At 40.5% G+C, this 25,447-nt stretch overlaps 1 protein-coding gene across 1 annotated transcript in view; it reads left to right on the plus strand.

Annotated features, from left to right (window-relative positions):
• The window catches only part of NSMAF (neutral sphingomyelinase activation associated factor), a 155,172-nt gene that overhangs the window by 32,692 nt on the left and 97,033 nt on the right, over nt 1-25,447 (plus strand). The window contains exons 6-14 of the mRNA XM_033933475.1: nt 188-238; nt 1,823-1,894; nt 4,158-4,205; nt 4,296-4,348; nt 5,131-5,260; nt 7,165-7,236; nt 13,010-13,118; nt 19,099-19,275; nt 22,709-22,788. Of these exons, the coding sequence (XP_033789366.1) occupies nt 188-238; nt 1,823-1,894; nt 4,158-4,205; nt 4,296-4,348; nt 5,131-5,260; nt 7,165-7,236; nt 13,010-13,118; nt 19,099-19,275; nt 22,709-22,788 (792 nt within the window). The remainder of the gene's footprint in view (nt 1-187; nt 239-1,822; nt 1,895-4,157; nt 4,206-4,295; nt 4,349-5,130; nt 5,261-7,164; nt 7,237-13,009; nt 13,119-19,098; nt 19,276-22,708; nt 22,789-25,447) is intronic.

Genomic DNA, 25,447 nt, shown 5'->3' on the forward strand with positions numbered 1-25,447 from the left:
AATCCTCAGAATGTACTCAGGTAGGGCTAGTCTAAGTTAGGTCGCTGGTCTTTGACCAGAGGGCCGCCGCCGCGTGAGCGGACTGCTGAGCACGATGGACCACTGGTCTGACCCAGCAGCGGCAAGTCTTATGTTTTTATGTCAGATAAAAAATTCTGGTTCTAAATTTTCCTTTTTGTCCTTTCAGGTTTATTTCATTAAAGAAGAAAATCTTGTGGCACCTTATAAAATCCAACGAGTGAGTGCTTTTTGGTTGCAAGCAGGGAAGTCACAAAACTTGTGGGGGATGTAAATGAATATTAACACAATGAAAAAATAATAAAACGAGTAATTCCACAGCTGTGCGTCTAGAGACACCATTGTGGCACTTGTTTTATTAAAGAAAGTATGCACTAATTTTCCTATATAGAACACCAGTATCTCTGGTATGTATGCATACTTGTGTTATCTGAGGACAAGTAGGCAGCATATTCTCACGTGTGTGATGTCATCAACAGAGCCTTATAATGAAAAGCTAGGCACTAGATGTAATCAATTTGAATGAAGAATATTCTCATATAACAGCCAGCTTCAGTAAGATGTTATCTCACTGATTTACCAAACTTCATTCTGCATGACTTCACAATATTTTAAGGTCCTCAGCGGGCCACCACACACTCAAACCATCTCATTGTGTGGGGCTTTATGCTCCCACTCGTCATTGGACTCATCTATATATTTTTTTCTATGCATGTATCGCAAATATTAATTTTTTAGAAATTTTTATATATAAATATATGCTAAAAGTACTTAGCTTGTGGATTCGATGCTAATCGGGAGGGTAGAAACATCAATCACCCAACATGTTTCGCCCATACAATTCAAGGGCTTTATCAAGGCTCCCTCTCCCTAAACAGAATAAAAAACACTTCTAAGTGTCCATACTGTTGTAAAGCACATAATTACTTAATACAATTTAAACTTATTCCATGCAATAACCCTTACCGTTCATAACCTTTTTCTCCCACCATCGCGTCTAAAATGAAATGGCGGTCACGCTCTTAATCAGCTGATTTATACGTGACCCAGACGCCAACGTCCCAGGTGATCAGGGACGTCAGAGTCTGACGTCAAAACTTACAGTAACCAGAATTAACTAGCACATTTTTTCTATTTGACGGAAGATAGTAACTGAGAACCCCCAGAGCCAGCCTCATATTAGTGAAGCCCACTCCAGCTCATTATTCAATCCATTCGGGACCACCGTATTCAAACGATAGATCCAACATTGTTCAGTTAGATTAAGTCTTCCCTCCCAATCCCCTTCTAATTCTCTTTCAGGTACATAGTCTATAACCCTCCATTTTAAATGTTGAATCCCATGACCCATATCCAGCCAGTGCTGAACTATGGGGGCTTGTACTGCCCCAGTGTTAATGCAGGATTTGTGTTCGTTAAGGCGTATGTTGATAGCCCTCTTAGTACGGCCCACATATACAAGATCACATGGGCAAACAATTATATACACCACCCTCGCTGTCTTGCAGGTCGTGTCAGCCCTAGCTCTCACCACGTAACCTGATTGGGGGTCAATCCATTGGGGCCCTTCCAACATAAGATTACACCACTGACAGTGGTGACATTTAGTGTGTCCAGTAAGAGTCTCACTGTCATATTGATAACACCTGCTACATGTGAGTAACTATGTCTTTTGGCATGAGTCCTATGCCTGGTATAGCTGTGCACACTTAAGCTTATATTTTAGGTTCTTATATAATACTACACACACATTTTTCCAAGTGTTGAAAATCTAAATACAAATTTTAATTCAACTTTTATCCAGGGTGAAATGCAGTATTTATTTCGATTGGAGGTTGCTGGGAAGGTAGCTGATGTTGTACAGACTTTACGTCAGGTACGGATTTCTACTTTTTGGTTTGATTGTACATTATCTTTGTATTGATGTGTTGTATTTAATCTTGTTTGTGTCCATTGCCAAACAAAGAATGGGTAGTTCTCCCAGCAAATGCCATGTTTCTATTAAACTGGACAACTTCTTTAATACAGCTGAAGAAGTCTCATAATTAGTAGGGAGTGAATATGCAAAGCATATTCCCCTATACATGTTCAAGATCACTTAGATCGCAATCCCAACATCTACTTACAATAACTTCTTTTCACCACATAAACTACGATACAACCAAATCCTCTATTTTTTCAGTAACAGTTCCCTCACTCTGGAATTCTATTCCAACTTATATAAGAGAAGAAAACCAATTAAACCATTTCAAATCAAAAACAAAAACCTTCTTATTCACTGATAGATATTTAACCGAACAAATGAAGGACCACTAGAGCAGTGGTTTCCAACCCTGTCCTGGAGGACCCCCAGGCCAGTCGTGTTTTCAGGATAGCCCTAATGAATATGCATGGAGCAGATTTGCATGCCTGGCACCTCCATTATATGCAGATCGCTCTCATGCATATTCATTAGGGTTATCCTGAAAACACGACTGGCCAGGGTTGGGAACCACTGCACTAGAGTATATGCATTTTGGGCTCCTTTTACAAAGGTGCGCTAGCGTTTTTAGCGCGCGCTACCCGAAAAACTACTGCCTGCTCAAGAGGAGGCGGTAGTGGCTAGCGCACGGGGCATTTTAGCGCGTGCTATTCCGTGCGTTAAGGCCCTAATGCACCTTTGTAAAAGGAGCCCTTTATATCTGATGATTTCAAGACTGTTTGTAAATCTGAGGAGTGGCCTGGGGTAGAGCAATGAGCTAGAAATTGGACAAACCAGGGCTTAAATCTCACTTCTATTGATGTGCCTTATGAACATAGGCAAATCATTTTACCGCTCATTACTTTTTTGGGCAAATGTTACTAATATTTCATTTGCTATAAGTTAAACAGTGTTTGGTAAGGGATTTAGACTAGAAAATGACTTCCACCATTAAGTAAGCCCTACTGGCAGTGCCATTGTAAACCAGGTCTTCAGTTTTAACTTGTTCACTGGGATATGAATTTAAAGAAGATAACCCCTGATTGTGATATGGAGTTCTGATATTTAGGCTTTAACCAATACACAAATAAAACATCCCAGATGCAAATAAATCAATTTTTTAAAAAGAGTTTATTGAATAAACCTTAGAAAAATACTACTGTACTTCAATGTATAATTTCTAAACAGCCAAAAAAAATTGATGATGATTTTTTTAGGGACCTTTAATGAACATAAGCAGAGTATTGGGGCATGGTCTAAACTAGGTCCAGAGTTAGGGGCCCCTTTTATTTGGGTCACTTTTTTGTATCCGTGGACGATGTCGTGTGGGGACCCTCTTTGAAAATAGACCAGTTGACATGGGATTACTCATCTATATTTAAGTTCCTTTGAATAAGACCTTGCTTATCTAGTACAGCCAAGGTTAGATTTCAACCAACATGGTAGCTGATTTTAAGTTAAACACCGGTCACTATGTTCAACTAAATCTGAGTACTCTGTACTATTATCCCATAGATGGTGTGGCACTGAATGTTAAGATAGACAGTTATTACATTTTTTTATTAAGTTTTTCGATTAACAAACAATATAACTATTAGTCAGCCATCATCAAATAATGAAACAACTATGCTGGCACTGTCATTTTTAGTTTAGGTCTGTATTTGGCAGGCCTAAACTAAATATATAGGTAACTTTTCGAGATAGCGGCTAAGTATAGTTGCTATTGGGATTTTTTTTTTTGCCTGTCCTCACCCCATCTGCTTTTTATTCTATCATGTCAGATCATTTAGCAATTTAAGGGCTCCTTTTACGAAGGCGTGTTAGGGCCCCAACGCGTGGAATAGCGTGCGCTAGCCGCTACCACCTCCTCTTGAGCAAGCAGTAGTTTTTCGGCTAGCGTGAGCTAAAAACGCTAGCACACCTTCGTAAAAGGAGCCTTAAATGTTCCAATGTTGTTCATATATATTTTGAAAAAAAATGGATTGACAATTTACACGTTCACATTGCCAATGAATGCATAGTTTGTATTGAATATTAGACCATATGTTTTCAAAGTAAGCATACAATGATAATTATGGAGTAGAAGTAATAAGTCAAAAATTCAAATCCAATTCAACATAAGTGCTAAGTTTTAAATGAACTGTTTTGCTAAGATAAAATTACTTTTTTTTTTGTCTAGCTTCACAGAGCTTCTGGTCTTCACAAATTAGGTGACCAAACTGCCATGGTAAGAATAATTCAGTAACTTCAGATATCTTACTTTTTAAGCAAATAATTTTATTTAAGTTAAAAAAATGTGTTCTAATTTTTTACTTAGATAACTGCCATTTTGCAATCACGTCTGGCTAGGACATCATTTGATAAGAACAGGTAGGGTTTTAAAAAAAATAAAAATAGTTATTTTAATTTGTTGCTGAGACTTAAAAGTTGTATTTTGGCTTAGAAGTAGAACAAAATTTAATTATGGTATACTTATTGAAATAGATTTTGCATTAGGCACAGCAGAGATGCACTTAAGGTCACCATCAACATTATCTTCTGTTACCCCCTTCCCCATAGCTGGCATGAGAAGCACACTGATTTTTACCTGCATTTGCTGTTTCCTCTTTCAACTTCAATCTGAAATCTGAACTGTGTGAGGCCATGAAGTGTTATAGGACCCACCAGTATCATATGGTCAGACTTCAGATAGAAGCCAACAGAGGAGAAGTCAGATATAATTTAGAAGCTGACCTCCTGGTAGGAGGAAAGGAAGAATGGATTGAAATCAAGGTATGGATTATGCTATGGGAGTGGAGAGGAGGAAAGGGAGGACCTGCATACACCTTTCGGAGCTATAAAAATGATAAATAGCAGTAGTAGTAGTATTAAAGACACACAGCATTGGTACACATGGCATAAATCAATAAAGCAACAAGACCAAATATACAGTAAACATAAATACAATAAATGAGGTGATCTTGGCAATGGCAGATTTAAACTTAATAGGACCAACATAAGAAACGGTATCAAAATAGCTGTATCTAGTCAACTAAAATTGTTCAAAATTCTGGTGTATTGTGTTTGGAATGCACATGGTATTGATATTACATTTCTGCTGAACAAAATGGGTACATGCTCAGCATTTGATGTGAACATTCTTTTATTAATAGATTTCAAAGCGTTACTGAAATGTCGCACATGGAATGTGAGGCAGAGATGGTGACACCCCTGGTGACAAATCCCGGGCATGTATGCATTACAGACAAAAGCCTGTATTTCCAGCCCCTTAATGGATATCCTGTAAGTAAAAAGGGCCTCAAATTTTGTATTTGCCAACCTGTGTCGCCTCTAAAACCTGCCCCAGTCAGTGTTCTATTCTGGCTTCACATTATTGCTGGAATTTTTGTGTATAGGTTTGAATTTTGATAGTTTTTAATATGCTTTTTGAATTTGGGACTTCTAATGTTACTAGGGTCTGCCTGTTATAGAAGTTGCAAAACAAATACCCTCAACATATCTTGATGGTAATATGCAGCCTCGCATATAAAGTCACCCTACATATGTTTAAAAGTTATAACTTGGTATCGACACTCACATGTCACTTAAGAAATAATAGGCACCAAAATTGGCAGTTACCTTTCAAGTGCACTAGACGCTGTTCGATAAGGTCGCACCTAAGTCATGTCGTATATAACTGCAAAGAGGTGAACATGTGGGCAGGGCATGGGCGGCTATGGCCGTGTCCCCAGCCACCAGACATAACTAATAGAATGTTATAAGTTGGATGCTTTGCATGATGCATTAAGGCAGGCCCACTTATGCCTGCCATTGATCTGACACAAATCATGCCTAAATTTACATGCTCCAATGCCTATTGGTTAGTGCAGTGGCCTGAGAACCAGGGGAACTGGGTTCAATTCCCACTGCAGCTCCCTGTGACTGGGCAAGTCACTTAACTCTCCATTGCCCCAAGAACAAATTAAAGTAACTGTGTATAATATGTAAATTGCTTTGATTTGCAACCACAGAAAGCAGTATATCGAGTCCCATCTCCTTCCCCTTTCCTAATTCAGGTTTGCACTATTCTATAATTTCATCTTGGGAAAACAAATGCTGTCATAGAATTGACACTCGGCATGCAACGTTGGTGTGCCTAAATGGAGATACCAAGGCCTAGATTCTGTAAAGGACGTTTAACTTTAGGCGTCCAAAATGTGGGCGTCTACTGACATAAGCGTCCAAATAAAGTAGATAATAAGGTCAATTAATGACTTTAAAAAGCATTAATTGGAACTTAGATGTCTAAATGCTGGATGCGATTCTACAAATAGACATCCACTATTTCATGGACATCATCAGAAAAAGCTGTGCCTAAAAAATGGGCACGGCGTGAAAGTGGCTTTGATTTGGACGCCAATCTACAGAATCGTATGCTGTTCAGCGCCTGAAGGCATCTATCTAATATAGATGTCTAATATAGATGTTGCAAAACCAGGTTTACTTTTGAGCGTGAGCTGCGCGCTAGGTAGACGCTAGCTAGATGAACGTGACTTAGGCATCAGTTAGGCATCACTTAAGCATCCGTTTATAGATGAACAGGACTTTTATTTTTGGGTTTTATAGGACTCCAGGTTGATATTAAGCTCAAAATATGTTAAACAATGCATTACTTAAGCAAAGCACATAAAAAAAAAAAAAAAATATATATATATTGCATACTAAACTTCTATTTTGGGGCTAAAGAGGACTCCTATTTGATAATAATAGAAAAAGATGTTTAATAATGTGTTACTGAAGCAAAGCACATGAAATCCAGGCTATCAGTACACAGATCCTAACTGCTCCTGAAAGTCCTGAAGCAGTGGTTACCGGCCACAAAACGATCGTCGGCCTGGCCTGTTTGTGTTCAGTGGTTTTTACCATTAATCATTCTCAGCTATTTTTTTGATCCCACATGCTAACTTTAGACTTGTGCGAAAGTTTTTTTGCCTATGATGGTTGGGTGGAAGAGTGTGGGTACACCTCTCCGTTTGTCTGAGGCTTTTCTTTCGCTTAAGTATTAAGCTAGCTTTTTTGGCTTGTGTGGTGCTTTTGTCTTGGAGTGATACTTTTGGATTTATGTGTAATAATTATACATGTATATGTGTAATAATTGTATGTGTGTATATTTTATTTATATTGAATATTCATTTTCTTCTCTAAAGGTGCCTGTGGTCCAGATAAGACTGCATGATATTCAGCGTATTTACAAAAGAAGACATGGTCTAATGCCACTGGTAAGCTAGGAAAAGATTGCTTGGCTCAGACTCCTGCAGGTCCTCTTAAAAAGGTTTCTGTGGTATTGACATGTGCAAATTTCAGTTTACTGTGCAGATATATATTTTTTTTTTTTTTTTTTTTTTTAATTCTTTATTCATTTTAAAACTTTCATCAAGTGTACAAATATTCATAATAAATACAATTAGTTTGAGCACTTGAACATCTTATAATTATAACTTTTAATTAAAAATGTAACCCTCATCCCACCCTCCCTCAAATACTGTACAGATATCTAACGTGTCTAAGTAGCAATATTATAAAAGCTGCTACTTACATGTGGATATCTGCAGTATGCACATTTTCCAAAGAAGAGTGTTCCTAATGTTGTTTGGATGAACCTGAAAACTGCATATACTGTATTTTTCGCTCCATAAGATGCACTTTTTTCCATCCAAAAGTGGGTGGAAATCTCCGTGCGTCATATGAAGTGAAGGTAAAAAAGAATTATAATCTCCCGCATAGCTGTAACACCCCAAACCAACACGCAGCAGCCGCACCGCCCTGTTAAACATCGACCGCCGGCCCCCCCGTACAATTGAAAAAAACAACACCCCCCCCCCCGCACCGCCTTTCAGCACTGCTTGCCGCCGCCCCTCCATACAATTAGAAAACACCCCCGCGCCGCAGCCACACTATGTTTCTGCACCGCTCGCCCCCCTGCCCCATACAATTGAAAAAACCACCACCCCTCCGCACCGTACTACCATTCAGCATCGCTTGTCCCCCCCCCCCCCCCCCCGTGGAATTACAAACCCGCCGCTGCCATACCTGTTTCCAAGCCTGGTAATCCAGTGTATATCCCTCCCTCGACGGCTCTGTATTACTTCCCGGCGTACGAGTCAGGAGCACGGCAGTCAGGGCCAATCTTTACACACTCCTGCTTGGGCCCGTGCCGCTTTCTGAATGGCTAGCGGCAGTTCTCGCGGGACTCATGAGAACTGTTTGCAGCCATTCAGAAAGCGGCGCGGGCCCAAGCAGGAGTGTGTAAAGTTTGGCCCTGACCACCGTGCTCCTGACTCGCGCTCCTGGTGCCAGAAAATAATGCAGAGCCGTGGAGGGAGGGAGGGAAGAATTAAAAAAGGTACGGGTTGTTTTTTTGTGTGTTTTTTTAAAGGTACAAAGGGGGGGTATGATATAAAAGGTACAAAGGGGGGGTATGATATAAAAGGTACAAAGGGGGGGTATGATTAAAAAGGTCCAAGAGGGGGTATGATTAAAAATGTACAAAGGGGGGGGATATGATTAAAAAGGTACAAGAGGGGGATGATTAAAAAAGGTACTGGGGTATGTGGGGGGATGATTTAAGGTACCGGGGGGGGGTACATGGGGGTATGGGGCCTGCCTGTCACTAGGCCTGCCCGCTCTGTGCCCTGTCCCTGCCCACCCTGTGCCCTGTCCCAGCCTACCACCAGAGGGGGGGACAGGGTACAGAGCCTGGTAGGGAGTGTGAAGTTGAGTGCAGAGCCTGGCAGGAAGAATTTGGTTCAGAATGGGGTTTTTTTTTCTTGTTTTCCTCCTCTAAATATAGGGTGCGTCTTACGGTCAGGTACGTCTTATGGAGCGAAAAATACGGTATATCCTGGTTTGCAGCCTAAATACACAGACATGAACAAATCTACATATCAAAACTTACTGTGCCAAGGCATACATAAGTCTTATCCATATAATCATTTGGAACTGAAGTTAGGGAAATTATGGCTATCCTCTTTGGCATTTCAAGGTTTTTATTTTCAACTTTGTTCCTTAATTGGTTCCAGTTTAGCAAAATCTAGCAGTTCCACATGTGTGTGGCAATACTAAACACATGTAGCTTGCAAAATTTGCCGTTCACATATGTAAGTACTGGCATTGCACATTGAACACCCTAAGGGATGCTGCTGTTTTTGTTATTTTGTAAGATACTCGTAGCTGATCCCACTGGACAAGTTTTTCCTGTGTCCTTAGAACTATTTTACAGAAACCTCTGCTTTGAGCTAGATTTTTGTAGAATATCTGGTTAACTGTGAAATCCAGGCTTGGACATTCTTTTCCTACCTTAGCAACTTGCACAAAATTGGGCTTTAAGTGTTGCAAAACGAAAAAACAAAACAAATCCCCCCCCCCAAACAAACCAAAAAGCAAGTATGAAATCTGCTTTTAAGGTTGCCATTTTAATTAAAATGCACCAGACTTTTTCTCTGTTAGATTCAGCTTTCAGTTTCATGTATACTGATGTTTAATCCTGCATAGAAGGAGCATGCATCCTACATGTTTCTTTAAAGAACGACATGAAAACAAAAATTAGTGAATTTGAAATACCAGCATGTCCAAGTTAAAGACCTAAGAACTGCAGCAAAAAAGTTGTAGATGCCTTTTTATCGGTCTAATGTAATACATAACTAACTAACTTTAAGAGACCTATACTCCATCTATCTGGTCAAAGCAAGATTCAGTTAATGTGATGACTGAATATGCAAATAAATTGCTGGTCATATTGCTGTGGTTGTAATAAATAAAATGATTGGTGGAAAGATACAAGAGGAAGTGATAAGTAAACAGAATGATGAGCGGATTTGTAAGACATAAGGAAGCCTATGCCCTTATTTTATCTATAAAATCTTTTTACATACAGGAAAGGGCTTTTATAAAATTATACAGCAGCATATGCGGGTAAAAATTATTTGTATGTAAAGAATGCAACTACTTTTCACTTAAACTGTATATAAACATTCATGGGGATGTAGTTTGAGAGGGGCAGAGGTGGTGTGTATTTTAAAGTTCATGGGTGCACCTGAGGATATACATGTATTCCATACAGTTGTTTTCAGAGTAGGTATAAATTTGTACATGGGATTTGCACACTGTTGGATCTGGTTACTGTATAAAAGCACACGGGGGAAAGTTATCAAGCTGCATTATGGCTTTGTGTAGCATCATTTGCCCCTTAATGCAACTTAAGGACCCTAACATAGCTTAACAAAATTTACTGCAGTGATATTTAAGTCATTAGGGTTACATAGTAATGAGATTCAAATACATGCTTTAAATCTCATTACTATGCAAATACTGTAATGCAACTTGCAGTGATACACCACAAGTCATGTTTGGGCAAAAAAAAACCATGATGAAATAACCTCGGCTTTTTGCTGTTTTGTTTTTTTTACCACTTGGGAGCATTGGGCCACAAAGCTGCAGCCCAGTGCTCCTTGCCCAGAAAAGCAAGGTCCCAAAGGCCATAGACAGCTCCCGTCCTAGGCTAAAGCCTTACCCCTCAAAAGATCCAAGCCTCCCCACTCCCCCCTGGATAACCAATGGTTACAAATGTAGCTCTTTTAGTGGGTTGAGGGCTGTCTAGAAAGTGGTGATGGGGGAGCTTGGATCTTTTGGGGATGGGGCTTGAGCTGGGAGGGACATAAACCAGGATGAACCTTGCTGTACTCTGTCAGCTTGGGATCGTCAGACTACAGCTATGTGGCCCAGTGTTCCTGGGACATTGGAATAATGTGAGGAGTCTTGAAAGCGCTTTGAATATCGGTCCCTAGGTTCCTAAATGTAGGCACCGCTTTATAGAATTATCTTAATGTGCATAGGTTGAGTGAGTAGTAAAAATTTTGAGGCACACTAATATACTTAATGGTGCATGAATGCATGTCTCTACTCTCCAGTAAGGCTGCCAGCCCGGTAGTTATGAAATATCCAAAAGTTCTGAAGATATAGGAATATTAATTTTATTTAAAACTAATCATAGAACATGTTTACTAAACAGCCTTAAGCCCTTAACATGCACTAATGGGGAACCACCTGATTGTGTTAAGGCATTCTGCTGCAATTTTATGGTTAATGTGCTGTAACCTGTGCATTAGCAATTTTCAGGGAATTTCTCTGGGAGAAATTGGGGCATGGGAATGGAAACATTATTCAGCTAGCGTGTTCTGCTTAATGCATGCTAACTGGATAGTGCTGGATTAATTCAGGAATTACAGGATCACATAGGGCCTGTTTTACAAAGCCGCGCTAGCGGCTGCTGTGCGGTAACGGCTCCGAAACCCATAGAGATTTAAAGGGATTTGGGGCTGTTGCTGTGCGGCTTTGTAAAACAGGCTGATAGTGCCTCCTACATAGGAGATGCTGTGATCATGTGTTAAATTGTAGCAGGTACCGTGCACTAATAACCTCATTAGCGCATGACCTACCTAAAAAATTCCCTTAAAAATAACAGATTTGAAGGTAACATATGCTAAATTCCACATTAATTGCAAGTCTTATTGACTTTAGTGAGCATGCCCCCCCCATGAAGAACTTCTACCACAAAGCATTTTTTAAAGTACGATGTGCCTTTTGCCAGAACACTTACGAAAGAGATTAAACACAGAGATATAGTTACATCTCTAGCAGAGTTTTACCACTGATAGAAACATGATGGCAGATAAAGGCCAAATGGCCCATCTAGTCTGCCCATCCACAGTAACCATTATCTCTTTCTCTCTCAGAGATCCCACATGCCTATCCCAGGCCCTCTTGAATTCAGACACAGTCTATGTTTCCACCACCTCTTCCGTGAGACTGTTCCACGCATCTACCAATGTGCATATTTAAGCTTTTGTTTCAATTCCTTTTACTCATATTACCTCTTTCACAAAATAAAGTTTAACTTTTGGGCCTTTAGTAGACAGAATGGGGACCCATATACATGACCGATATATATCAAATAGGCTTACTGTAATATTTTTGCAGTTTAGAATCAAGTTTCTAAAATAATTATTCATAGTTAACCCACAAACTCCATATATGGCGCTCAAAATTGTGTGTGCACCCAAATTCCACATGCAATTGAAATGAATAATTGGGAGCCAGTAATTACCGGCGCTAATTGAGAACAATTAAAATGTATGCACACATCTTACTAGTTGTATTCTATAAAGATGCGTGCGTAAATGCTAGTGAATGCCTCTGAAAAGAGGGTGAGGCCATGGACATTCCAAGAACTTCTGCAGATTGTTATAGACTATGCTCAATCTACTCCTAATTCAGGCATGGGGATTTACACCAGATTTCAGTTGGTATAAATCCTTGCGCTTAAAAGTTAGGTGCTGTTCTATAAACAGTGCCCAATTCAGAATGCCATTTAGGTTATTGTGATTGTTTTGTCATTTGAATTTTAATGCAGAATAGAAATTTTTTAAATAAATGCATTTATAGAATAGTACTTAAGGGCCGGATTCTCTAAACAGCGCTATGATTGACAATCACCTTAAAAGCAGCCGCCGATTGTGTCAATCACATGACAGCACCATTAGAGAATCACACCTCTGGAAAAGGTAGGTGCCGGAAATGTAGGCATACATTTCCGACACCTACCTTTGATATGACTTGTGCCTCCTTAGGTGTTTTACGCCACTCTGTGCCTCCATAGGCACTTTACGCCACTCTGTGCCTCCGTAGGCGTTTTACGCCACTTCTGGCGTTAGGCATGCCTACAGTGGTGTTAGGCACCATAAAGCACCTAGGGAAGCGTAATTCTGGTGTTGTTTCTTTAGATGCTGGTAGGTGCCTTGAAAATCTGTTTAAAATGATATTTAAATGGCATTTTTTGCTCAGCTTAGGTGCTGTTTATAGAATATGGGCCTTAGTGCTTAGTGCTCATTTTTTGGCCCCATATATAGAATCTTGTCCTAAATGGCTAATGCACTGATAGTAAGCTTAGTATTTTAATTTAAATTTGAATAATTTGTATTTTTTATTATTTCTTAGGGTCTTGAAGTGTTTTGCACAGAAAATGATTTGTGCTCTGATATCTACTTAAAGTTCTACAAGCCTGAGGATCGAGATGAGCTCTATTACTATATCGCATCTTATCTAGGTTAGAGCCTTTTATTGTGGCTTTCTCTGTTGTTTAATTGATGAAAATGTGGGGGTTTTACCTCTTCATGCCTGCAGTCTGTTGCCTCCTTTGGATTGGCACCTACACTCTTATGTGCCATCCCTTAATTGACCACAGAGTTAGTATTTGTGGATTTCTCTTGTTAACACTCGTCCCTCATGCAAGAATGCAATAATTGAATTTATTATCTTTACATTTTTTATGTTTAAAATATGATTGAATTATTAATGGTTATTTAAGCTACACTAATACTTAGGGGTCCTTATACCAAAGCTGTTATAACAGAAACGTAGAAATACAATGGCAGATAAAGGTCAAATAGCTCATCCAGTCTGCCATCTGCAGCATCCACAATCTCCTCCTTCTCCCTAAGAGATCTCATGTACCTGTCCCATGCTTTCTTGAATTCAGACACAGTCTTTGTCTCCACTACCTCTACCACTCTTTCTGTAAAAAAGTATTATCATAGATTACTCCTTAGCCTATCGCCTCTTAACTTCATCCCATATCCTCTCACTCTGGAGTTTCCTTACAATTGAAAGAGACTAGCCTCCTGCATATTTCTGCCACGTAGGTATTTAAAATTTGTCTATCATATTTCCCCTCTCCCACCTTTCCTCCAAAGTATACACATTGAGATATTTGAATCTGTCCCTGTATGCCTTATGACATAGACCACAAAGCCTTCCTCTGGACTGGCTCCATTCTGTTTATATCATTTTGAAAGTGCAGTCTCCAGAATTGTATACAATATTCTAAATAAGGTCTTACTAGGGGCATCAATAACTCATTCTGTTACGTCACTTCTGGATTCCATACGCTAGGTGTTCAAGCCCATCCCACAGTCCAGGAGTTGCAGAAATCCAACACTTTTCTGAGTACAAGAGTACTTGCTCTTCCCTCTTAGACTGAGAGCTGGAGCTATATCTAGTTTCAATTTCTGCAAGCAATCCACTCTGTTTCTTTTTCCTATTTTTTCACTTACGCTTTTTTGATGGCTTCAGTGCCTTGAGATCCTTTTCTGGTGGTCCCCTGTTGGAGGAAAGGACACAGTCCCGCGGAGCCAGACTGCTGCTTCACTGAGAAACTTTGGTGGATCTGTGGAGCCAGCCTCCTGTGTGCCACCCTTCTTGGACTCGGGGTCCATTCCCCTGGTAGTTCGATTGTCTGCTGACCTTGTCATGGGTTTAAACACAGGCTGTATGCATCAAGAGTGAAACCCCCTTGGGTTTCAGAGCACAGGCTTCGTTTCCCACCCCCAGTTGCATGGAGAGCATCCGTGGGGGCGGAAGTTACAGTCAATATCTGGCAGTGTGACTGGCAGTCCGAAGAGCTTCAAGTCTGGCCAAATTGGAGCAATTCTGAGGCAGAAGATCCTTTTCCTCCATTTAGCTGCTGTGAAACTGCTGACAGGCTGGTATTGCTGAAACTGAGTAAAACCTCCATTATTTCCTATGGGAACGTCAGTGGGTGACTTATTAAATGTTTTAAAATTTGTTTTTCACAGTTTCTAATCGAATCTAATCTTCCATTTGTGCGTTGCACATACCTATACAGGCTCAAAGCGACAGATCAAGGAGGAAGGGGGAAAGTAGTAGGGAAGGGGTATGGATAAATAAAGAGAGGGGACCCAGAAGTAGGGGGAGTTATACAGAAACTAAGACTGTTAATTGTCAAAGAGGTGAGTCTTCAGGTTTTTTCTGAATGTAGTGTAGTTTGTCTCTGTCCTGATAGCTTCTGGTAGGTCATTCCAAGTTTTTACACTAGGTTTCTGAGGGTAGTACTCAGGTCCCCACCTCCCCAGACTGCTATTTTTTATTTTTGGATTTTGTTTATTTTTGCTGATTTGACATGAATTCACTGGCAATGGCCATCTTGGATTTTAAACAATCTTTTTTTTTTTTCCAAAGTTTTATTTCTGCCTCAAAACCCCCTCAATCTGATTAAAAATTATTTGGGATGGACTCCCCAGCCTTTAATCTGTTTGTGTACCGCATCATTGATCACCTTGACGGACACGGGCTGATGAAGTCCAGTCAGCACGGTTTTAGCAAAGGTAGATCTTGTTTGACAAACTTGCTGCACTTCTTTGAGGGAGTAAACAGACAGATAGACAAGGGCGACCCGGTCGACATTGTATATCTGGATTTTCAGAAGGAGTTTGACAAGGTTCCACATGAACAACTACTTAGGAAAATTGCAAGTCATGGAATCGAGGGTGAAATACTCAAGTGGATTGAAAACTGGCTGGAGCATAGGAAACAGAGAGTGGGGGTAAATGGAAAATACTCGGACTGGAAGAGCGTCACCAGTGGGGTGCCGCAGGGCTCGGTGTTTGGACCTGTGCTCTTCAACATCTGTATAAACAATCTGGACATTAGTACGACGAGTGAGGTGATTAAATTTGCGGATGATATGAAGTTATTCAGAGTAGTGAAGACACAGGAGAATTGTGAAGATCTGCAACTTGACATAATCAGGCTTGAGGAATGGGCATCAACATGGCAGATGAAGTTCAACGTGGATAAGTGTAAAGTGATGCATGTAGGTAACAAAAATCTCATGCACAAATACATGATGTCCGGGAAAGAGACTTGGGAGTTCTGACTCCCAGGAAAGAGACTTGGGAGTTCTGATCGACAAGTCGATAAAGCCATCCACGCAATGTGCGGCAGCAGCGTAAAGGGTGAACAGAATGCTAGGAATGATAAAGAAGGGGATCACGAACAGATTGGAGAAGGTTGTCATGCCGCTGTACTGGGCCATGGTGCATCCTCACCTGGAGTACTGCTTCCAGCACTGGTTGCCGTACATGAAGAAGGACACGGTACTAATCAAAATGGTCCAGAGAAGAGCGACTAAGATGGTTAAGGGGCTGGAGGAGTTGCTGTACAGCGAAAGATTAGAGAAACTGGGCTTCTTCTCCCTCAAACAGAGGATATTGAGAGGGGACATGATCGAAACATTCAAGGTACTGAAGGGAATAGACTTAGTAAATAAGGACAGGTTGTTCACCCTCTCCAAGGTAGGGAGAATGAGAGGGCACTCTCTAAAATTGAAAGGGGATAGATTCCGTACAAACATAAGGAAGTTCTTCTTCACCCAGAGAGTGGTAGAAAACTGGAACGCTCTTCCGGAGTCTGTCATAAGGGAAAACACCCTCCAGGGATTCAAGACAAAGCTAGACAAGTTCCTGCTGAACCAGAACGTATGCAGGTAGGGCTAGTCTCAGTTAGGGCGCTGCCAGAGGGCCACCGCGTGAGCGGACTGCTGGGCACAATGGACCACTGGTCTGACCAAGCAGCGGCAATTCTTCTGTTCTTATGTTGCGCCAGATTGGTGCTGGATCTGTGACCATATATTGTGTGCTACAGCATGTTGGGGGAGGAGGTGGGAGCTTTGGGCTTCACCTCCTTTAGGTCCCCCAGGGCTGGGCAGCCGGCCTGGGTCTGCGATTTCAGGAAAAATGGAACCTGATCAGTTATCAGAGGATTATGTTTATAAAGAGCTAGCTAAACTTAAAGTGGATAAAGCGATGGGGTCAGATTGTATACATCTGAGGGTACTGAGGAACTTATGAAAGGTTCTGGTGGCTCCACTGATTGACCTTTTCAATGTTTCTCTAGTCCCTGGAGAGGCCCTGGAGTACTGGAGAAAGGTAGATGTGATCCTTCTCCACAAAAGTGGAAGTAAGGAAGAGGTTGGAAACTACAGGCCAGTAAGTCTGACTTCTGTGGTAAGTAAATTAATGGAAGAGAATAATAAAGTTTTTGGAATCCAAATAAATAACTAGAACGCCACACAGTACTCAAAAGTGTAGGTGCACCAGGAACCTATACAAGGCATAATGATATTTTTGGTTTTGTACTCTATCACTTTTTCTGATAATCCCTAACATTGTATTGGATTGTTTTTTGTTTGTTTTTTTGCAACCACAGCACATTGGGGGAAAGAGGCAGAATTTTCAAATGGGAGTTCTTTGTAGGGAAACGGTCATTTATCCATGGGGAATTCTTTGGAAAATTGTTTCCTTAAGGTCTTGAATTGCATTGACCCAAATCAAATTGGAATTCTGCCTAGTTGCTATATTCCTACCAGAGCTTTATGCTCTGCCAAGCAATCAGATTTCCATTTGTCCAGAACTAAGGCACAGATAGCCTTTTATGTAACGCCAGCCTTACACACACTTCTTATTGAAGCAAGGTTGAAAAGTAGTTTGGTTGTTTGTTTTTTTGTTGTTGTTGTTTGGAAACTTAACACCCGACTTTTTAAACAGCCTTTTGATTTTAGATTACTTCTGCTTCAAACCTGATTTGTTTTAGTAGGTGTACCAGATAGAACGGAATTTTAAATTGTGAATCTTATAATTCTTTTTGTTTGCTATCTAGTTTTATGCAATTATTTGTTTAGATTTAGATTCTTAGTACAAAGATCACCAAACCATGGCCCGAGGATCAGATATGGCCCTTTAGTTCAAGTTTTTCTGGATATCCATACTTTTTTCACTCCCTAGATTAGATCCAGCCCATGGAACCAATTTATTTTTGCATTGTTTTTATCCCTCACTCTCTTTCTTCCTTTTCTTTCTGCAGCCAGCTGATTCAGTGGTCTGTTCTTCTATCCCTACTTGCCACACTTTCCTACTGCTAAAATTCTGATCCTTCTAACATCTGCTGAGAAAGTGGTAATGGCCTCAGGAACAGGGCTGGGAATAACCACTTCCCAAAAGTGGATCTGCCCAACAGCCACAATTCTCCATGACTGCAATTCAGCCTAGGTCCATTCTCTTCACAGCCTGAGCATCCTCACTTCCATATGTGGGAATAACTCTCCATTCTTAAAATGTAGGGCCTGAGAGGGAGAGCGAAGATGGTGCATCTCCTTGCCCCAGAACTTTAGGACCGGCAGTACATGTAAGTGCTTGCAACTTCTGGATGTAAGTGTTGGGTGCTTTCTGCTCTCAATGATGCAGGATCAGGAATGTAGAAATGGGAACATCTTGTTGTTGGGTTGCAGGATCAGAAGAGGTTGGGGGCAGGTGAGAGAATTGAAGGAGAGGAATGAGAAAGGAGTAAGAGAATATAATAAAGAGAGAAGGAGACTGAGAAAATGAGGGTAGAAAGGAAAGAAAATGGAGAGTTTATGGGGAATGTAAAAGGAGGATGCCACACACCCAGTCTGCCAGGGACAAGTGTTAAGGAAAGGATAGAAGTAGGGGATAGAGTTGTATTACACACCCCTGGGAACCTTTTCCCCTTCCTCCTTCAGCATTTGAAATCCATTGAAGAGGCCAGATATTGTCCTCCCTTCACTACTCATCAAACCTTTCTCTGAACCAATCCCCATCCACCGCTCTTCTTGATTTGAAATTAACTATATGGTCTAATCAGAAAAGTTTGGGAATCTCTATTGTAGTATATTCATGTTTAAATGTGATTTATTTTGTTATAAAGTTCTTAATTACTGTTATGTCAATGGATGCTAACTTATTTTTCACTATTTTGATATTTTAAGGCCCTCTTTTACTAAGCTGTGGTAGAGGTTTCTACCATGGCCCAGAGCGCTAAATGCTGCAATACTCATAGGCTGAGAAGCACTGCTATGTACAAATTGAATAAATTAAAAATCCAACAAACTGTGCTGTAGTCTCTGCCTAAGGAGGGTGAACTCGTAGGGGAAAATTGAGATTTAGCAGTGCCCTTGGGTCTATCCTCAAAACACAGGTACTAATTTCTTTCTTCAGAAAATGTGCACTTGATTGAACCAATCTCATTAGTTCCCCCTTTTTTAAAAAATTATTTGACTTGCTTTTTCAAGTTAGACAAATCACAAACTCTGAGAGATCCTACAGGTTCCATTCCCTTTTTATCCTATGTGAAGTGTATTTAGCACTGGGGAGAGGGCTGAGAAGGGAGGTGGTTTGATCATCATACCCTTTTATTCTTTCCCTCTTCTTTAGAGAATCATGTTACAGAGCACACAGCAGAGAGCTACATGTTACAGTGGCAGAAGGGTCACCTTTCAAATTACGAATACCTTCTTCACCTCAACAACCTGGCAGACCGGAGCTGTAATGACCTCTCGCAGTACCCTGTGTTTCCATGGATAATAGCAGATTATACTAGTTCAGAACTTGGTAACACGCTTTTCTAATTTCATATCATTAAAGAAGGGAGGACGACACCTCTATTATTTTTAAAATAACTGAGCCCAAATCACTTTTTTGTGTCAGTCCAAGTACAGTAACTTTAATTAAATGGTAATAACATTATAAGCATGATTCATCCTTATGCCCTTCAAAGCTGCATTGTTCATATCTTTCCATGCTGAAAGCGCCTACATGTTGTGTCTGATCTGCAATGACAATAAACAATGTCAGTATGTTAATTGGAAGAAAAATATTACAGGAATGCAAATTATTATTAAAGACAATAAGGCTCAGAGGATAATAGTAGTAGGTTAATTCAAGAAAATGCTTCTATATCCCTTGTTCTATGTGATGTTAACCATAGTAATCTCATTAATTTGTTTTGTCACCAGAGTAGCAGATCTACCTTTTTCAGTAAAGTTTTTTTTCGTTTTCTTTTATGGCCAGTTTTCCCTGTACATTAAGGGCTCCTTTTCCAAAGGTGCGCTAGCGTTTTTAGCGCATGCACCAGATTAGTGCACGCTAGCCGAAAAACGACCGCCTGCTCAAGAGGAGGCGGTAGTGGCTAGCACGCGCTATTCTGCGCGTTAAGGCCCTAATGCACCTTTGTAAAAGGATCCCTAAATCTGACACATCAAGTACAATGGCTAGGGCTCTGCCCCTACCTCGGCAGCATTGCAAGCCCAAGGTGCAGATGCTTTTATTTTCTTATTTTTATATGACGTTTCCTAGGTACTATAATGTAAATATAAGTATCTGTTGTATAGCTACAACAACCACTGGTACTACTCGGTAGTTCTGCCCGATTCAGGGAAAATGTTTTCAATTCGAGTCAGCCTATTGAATCGAAATTTGATTCATTTTTCCTGCTCAAATCGATTGGGGATTTTTTTTTCGTTCGTTTTTCAAACGTCCTGGCAGGTTTATTTTGTAAACAGATATGAACTAATGTGCACACAGGTGATTATAACACACACTTTCTAACACTTCTCAGTGCTCAGAGAATCGTTTTTAGTTTATGAGACCGTTGGGTAAGCAAAATTTTTAGCCCACTACTGATATAGCTCAATTCTCAATCATTGCACTGGTCCTTGTAGTATCTATAAGTATAATACTCTCTCTCACTTTTTTGATCTTTTAAAAATACTTTTTGTCTTTTTAAATGCTCAACTTCAAAACAGACAGCTTTTAATGCAGGGGTTCAACGGGTTCTGACGCATTTTGCCATGCTGCCTCAGAGAACCCGCATCAACACGAATTTAATTCTGCCCCCACCATGTCTGTTTTTACTTCAGCCGCTCTTACTAAGACCCCTGAGGCAGCATGGCGAAAGACCTTTGGTCTTAGCAAGAGCGGTTGAAGTAAAAACAGACATGGTGGGGGCAGAATTAAGTTCGTGTTGATGCGGGTTCTCTGAGGCAGCATGGCGAAACGCGTCAGAACCCGTTGAACCCCTGCATTAAAAGCTGTCTGTTTTGAAGTTGAGCATTTAAAAAGACAAAAAGTATTTAAAAAAGATAAAAAAAAATGAGAGAGAGTATTATACTTATAGATACTACAAGGACCAGTACAATGATTGAGAATTGAGCTGTATCAGTAATGGGCTAAAAATTTTGCTTACCCAGTGGTCTCGTAAGCTAAAAACGGTTCTCTGAGCACTGAGAAGTATTAGAAAGTGTGTGTTATAATCACCTGTGTGCACATTAGTTCATATCTGTTTGCAGTTTAGTGCACTTGGGGCAATTAATTATTTTGTAGTCTTTCCACCCACTTCACCTCTCATTTGCCCTCTCATAGAAACATAGAAACATAGAAAGATGACGGCAGAAAAGGGCTATAGCCCATCAAGTCTGCCCACTCTACTGACCCACCCCATTAAGTCTGAGTACTAATGACCTAGTTCCTTAACTTGACCCTCGTAAGGATCCTACTAGGGCATCCCATTTATTCTTAAAGTCAATAACGCTGGTGGCCTTGATCACCTGCTCTGGAAGTTTGTTCCAGTGATCTACCACCCTTTCTGTGAAGAAATACTTCCTTATGTCACTATCGAATTTCCCACGATGGTGCCGTGGTGTAAACAAAATAAAAAATACTTTTCCTTTCTCTGTTAGGTCCTAGCTTGCACTCGCTGTCTAGTTCCAGCTCTGGCAAATTTGACATATTGAAATCACAAAATAGAAAATTATTTTTTTCTACCTTCCACTGTCGTAACCAACATTTGAATCTTTCCCACTGTCTAACATCTCTCTCACTCCCCCTGGCTTGTGCCCTGGGTCAAACCTATCTATTCCACTCAATGCAGCATCTCCTTCATCCTCTCCATTATCATGTGCAACATTTCTTTCTCTTTCCTCATGTACCATCTCTCCCTGCCATCCACCCTTTCTCCAACATTTTTCCCTCTTTCTTCTCCATGCATGTATTCTTCCCCTCTACCATATGGAGAATTTCTCTCACCCCTTTCTACCTTTCATCTCTCCCTTCCTTTCCTCCACCCCAACAATTCTTCCTCTTCCTCCTTTCTTTCCCCATGTACAGCATCTTTCCTCCCCTCCCATCCCCCTGCGCAGCAGCATCTCACCAATCCTCCCACCATGAAACCTGAAATACCTCCAAGGCCTCCTGTAGCAACGGCAGTGCTCTGAATGGGCTGCTTCGTGACCTGCTCCACTAGGGCTTCCCTCTGCTTCGAGATCTGCCCTACTAAGGCTTCCCTCTGCTGCTTCACCAATGACATAAACCACAATAGTCTTTTTGACTCCATCCCACAGAGCTTAGCCAGTATTTCAGAACCCCTTCTTCACTCTTTGCACATAGGAGGCCAAATCATCCACTATTACCATTGCTGGTTCATAATAACTTCAGACCATTGGATCCTTCAGATATTGAGACAAAAGAGACCTCCAAACCATCCTCCAAGAGAGTCCTGTTAAAACTTTAGAAATACAGTAGTTTATTACTTGAACAACTGTGATTAATATGTAGGAAATGAACATGTTTGAATGTTGTTTTCACGTATGAGATACAAAAAAGATCCTATATTGAATGCAAATTCTTCTGCTGACATCCTAGAGTTGTTTTGGCTGTTTATAATAGAAAATCTATTGCAGGGTTTTTTTGTTTAGACCCTTATGGTTTACAGATTTTGCCACAAACTGTCATGTTTTTAAAGAAGATTGTTCCATATTTGTCTTGCAAATCCACCACAACACTTACAAATGCATGGATTTGTCTGTACTGTAGAAATTTTGGCATGTGCCTTTGTAGTGGAAAGCAAAAATAAATCTGGAGATCAATTAGGCCCTGTAGTACAGGGAAAACAGGATTACTAATTCAGCTGTTGTATGTGCGTTCTCTAGTTTTTTTGTATGTTTCTGTTTATCTTTAATAAAAAATGAACTTTTCCTTTTCGTGCTAGATCTAATAAACCCTGAAACTTTTCGAGATCTCAGTAAACCGATTGGTGCATTGAATAAGGAAAGGTTGGAAAGATTATTGGTATGTATAGTGATTTTATTTTGTCACTGGATAAGGTACTGGTACTAGATGCTTAACTGATTTAAAATATATATATATATATATATATATATATATATATATATATATATATATATATATATATATATATATATATATATATATATAATATTAGCAAAATGCTTCCCATCCCCTCCAACAGACAGCCTAATTTGTATGTCAGATGTATGCATAAGTTACAGTAGTTTTCTAAACTAAACTGTGTGTGTACTTTCCCTTTGAAAGTGCACACATTTTTGCCTTCTGTAAAGTCAGGACAAATTTTCTGACTTTAAGAATAATTTTATAAAGGATTTTCCATGTGTAAAGCCTGTAATTCATGCAGAAAAGAACTTTTTTAAAATTGCACAACCTATATGATGATCTATGTTTACATTGCCTATGTCTTGTTATTATTCAGCGGGGTTTGGGATGGGTTGGTAGATTTATTATTCTTCCCAGGGCTCATCAGAATCCAGGGCCCTGCCATGTTTTATTCATTGTTCTGTGTGGTTTTCTGTTTTGAGGGTAGGGACAGGGGATGGGTTGATATTTTGGTATATTTCTATTTCTCAAATGATGATGCTGATATTGTGTGGACAGACTACTACAGAATTTTACATTCTTATCCCATTTTGCCATTGTCATTAGTATTGGTCCTATACTGTTCTATTTGCATTTTCATCAACAAAATTGTTTGAAAGTAAAAATTGCACAACCTTGTGCTTACATTAAAAGTATGCACATAGTGTGTGTCTATTTTACATGCTTCCAGGGGTATCATTTGGGTAAAGATGGGGTTGCGATGTACATCTGTGTTTTATAAAATATGCACGTGTTAAAGTGCCCATGCCACAGGTGGTATGAAGAAACCTCATTGCCACTGACTAGGCACTGTAGCGCTTAAAGAAATCCTCCATCATAAGTCCACTGAGCTGCTTATTCACAAACTGCCCTTCCAGTGCCTGGTGCTAGAGATCGTGCAAGATTTTAAGACCGACTTGCTCTTCTAAAGCTCATGGCCCTGCAGGAAACTAGCGAGACTTATCGTTTGGGGCTCTTTGAAGACACCAATCTCTGCGCTCTCTACTCTAAGAGTCACCATTATGCCCAAAGATATCCAACTGGACCATCGCATTCATGGGGAGAGGGCCTTGGCACCCTGAGGTTGTGGGTTCAAATCCCGCACTGCACCTTGTGACCGCTGAAACGACCAGGTCCCAATTTGCAGTAGTCTCGTTCTGCTGTCCTGACTACAGATGCATTCAGGGACATCTCTTTAGAAAGAAAAACACATACATAAAAACACTTGCAAATAGGCAAAAAGATATCTCCCTTTCTCCTTCTTTATTCAGAGTACTGCATACACCTTTTATAGCATTTCGCATGGGTCATATATGGAAAGACCATATATGGTAACAGGATACATAAAAACAACTAGAAAAAAGGTAGCAAACATAAGGGGAGGGGGAAATAGTGGGAAGCTTCACCCGAAGCACTGTTTGTACACCACATTTTATAGAAACTGTTTTTTTAATTGGTTTTACTGCTTTTAATGATTTTGATATATGTTTGTTATCTTATTTTGCTCTTACTTTATTCCAGCAGTTTTCTTTGTGACATCTCTGCCGCCGTATAGCAGTGGCACGCTGTGGACTCCACCCCCCTAAGCCCGGTACATTCATTTTAAACTCAGGCTCCATGCGGCACAGCCAAGTTTTTTTTCCCAAGTCATGCAAACAGAAGCTCTGGAGACAAATTCTGTCTCTCTTGGAGATACAGACTCTGACTGCTTGCCATTTCCTTCAGGTACTGTGCTCCATGGTAGCCATGCTGGAGGCTGTCCCCTGGGCCAGGGCTCATATGTGACCCCCTACAGAACTCTCTTCTGTCCTAGTGGTCTCTGCAGAGACATCCTCTTCAGATGCAGCTCCCTTGGGAGCTGGGAGGGTCAGATTACGCTGGTGGCTTCAGAATGCTTCCTTGTTGAAGGGCATGCCTCTCCAGATCTCAGAATGGATGACTCGGAACCGATGCCAGCCTCTTTGGCTGAGGAGCTCAGAAGACGTGGTTCATATACTGTTTGGAACTCCAAGCTATTCGACTGGCCTTAGTAGCTCTAGAAAACATCCTGGAGGGAACATAACAATAGCCTTACTGGTCAGACCAATGGTCCAAAAAGCCTAGTATCCCGTTCTCACAGAGGCCAATCCAGATCACTAGTACCTGGCCAAAACCCAAAGAGTAGCAATATTCTATGCTACCGATCCAGGGCAAGCAGTGGCTTCCCCCATGTCTTTCTCAATAATAGACTATGGACTTTTCCTCCAGGAACTTGTCCAAACCTTTCTTAAAACCTGCTACACTATCCGCTTTTACCACATCCTCTGGCAACGCGTTCCTGAAAATAATTTCCTCCTATTGGTTTTAAATGTATTTCCCTGTAACTTCATTGAGTGTCCCCTAGTCTTTGTAATTTTTGATGGAGTGAAAAATCAATCCACTTGTACCCGTTCTACTCCACTCGGGATTTTGTAGACTTCAATCATATCTCCCCTCAGCCGTCTCTTTCCCAAACTGAAGAGCCCTAACCATTTTAGTCTTTCCTCATACGAGAGGAGTTCCATCCTCTTCACCATCA

Source organism: Geotrypetes seraphini, chromosome 2 (assembly GCF_902459505.1).
Source record: "Geotrypetes seraphini chromosome 2, aGeoSer1.1, whole genome shotgun sequence".
Classification (NCBI taxonomy): domain Eukaryota; kingdom Metazoa; phylum Chordata; class Amphibia; order Gymnophiona; family Dermophiidae; genus Geotrypetes; species Geotrypetes seraphini.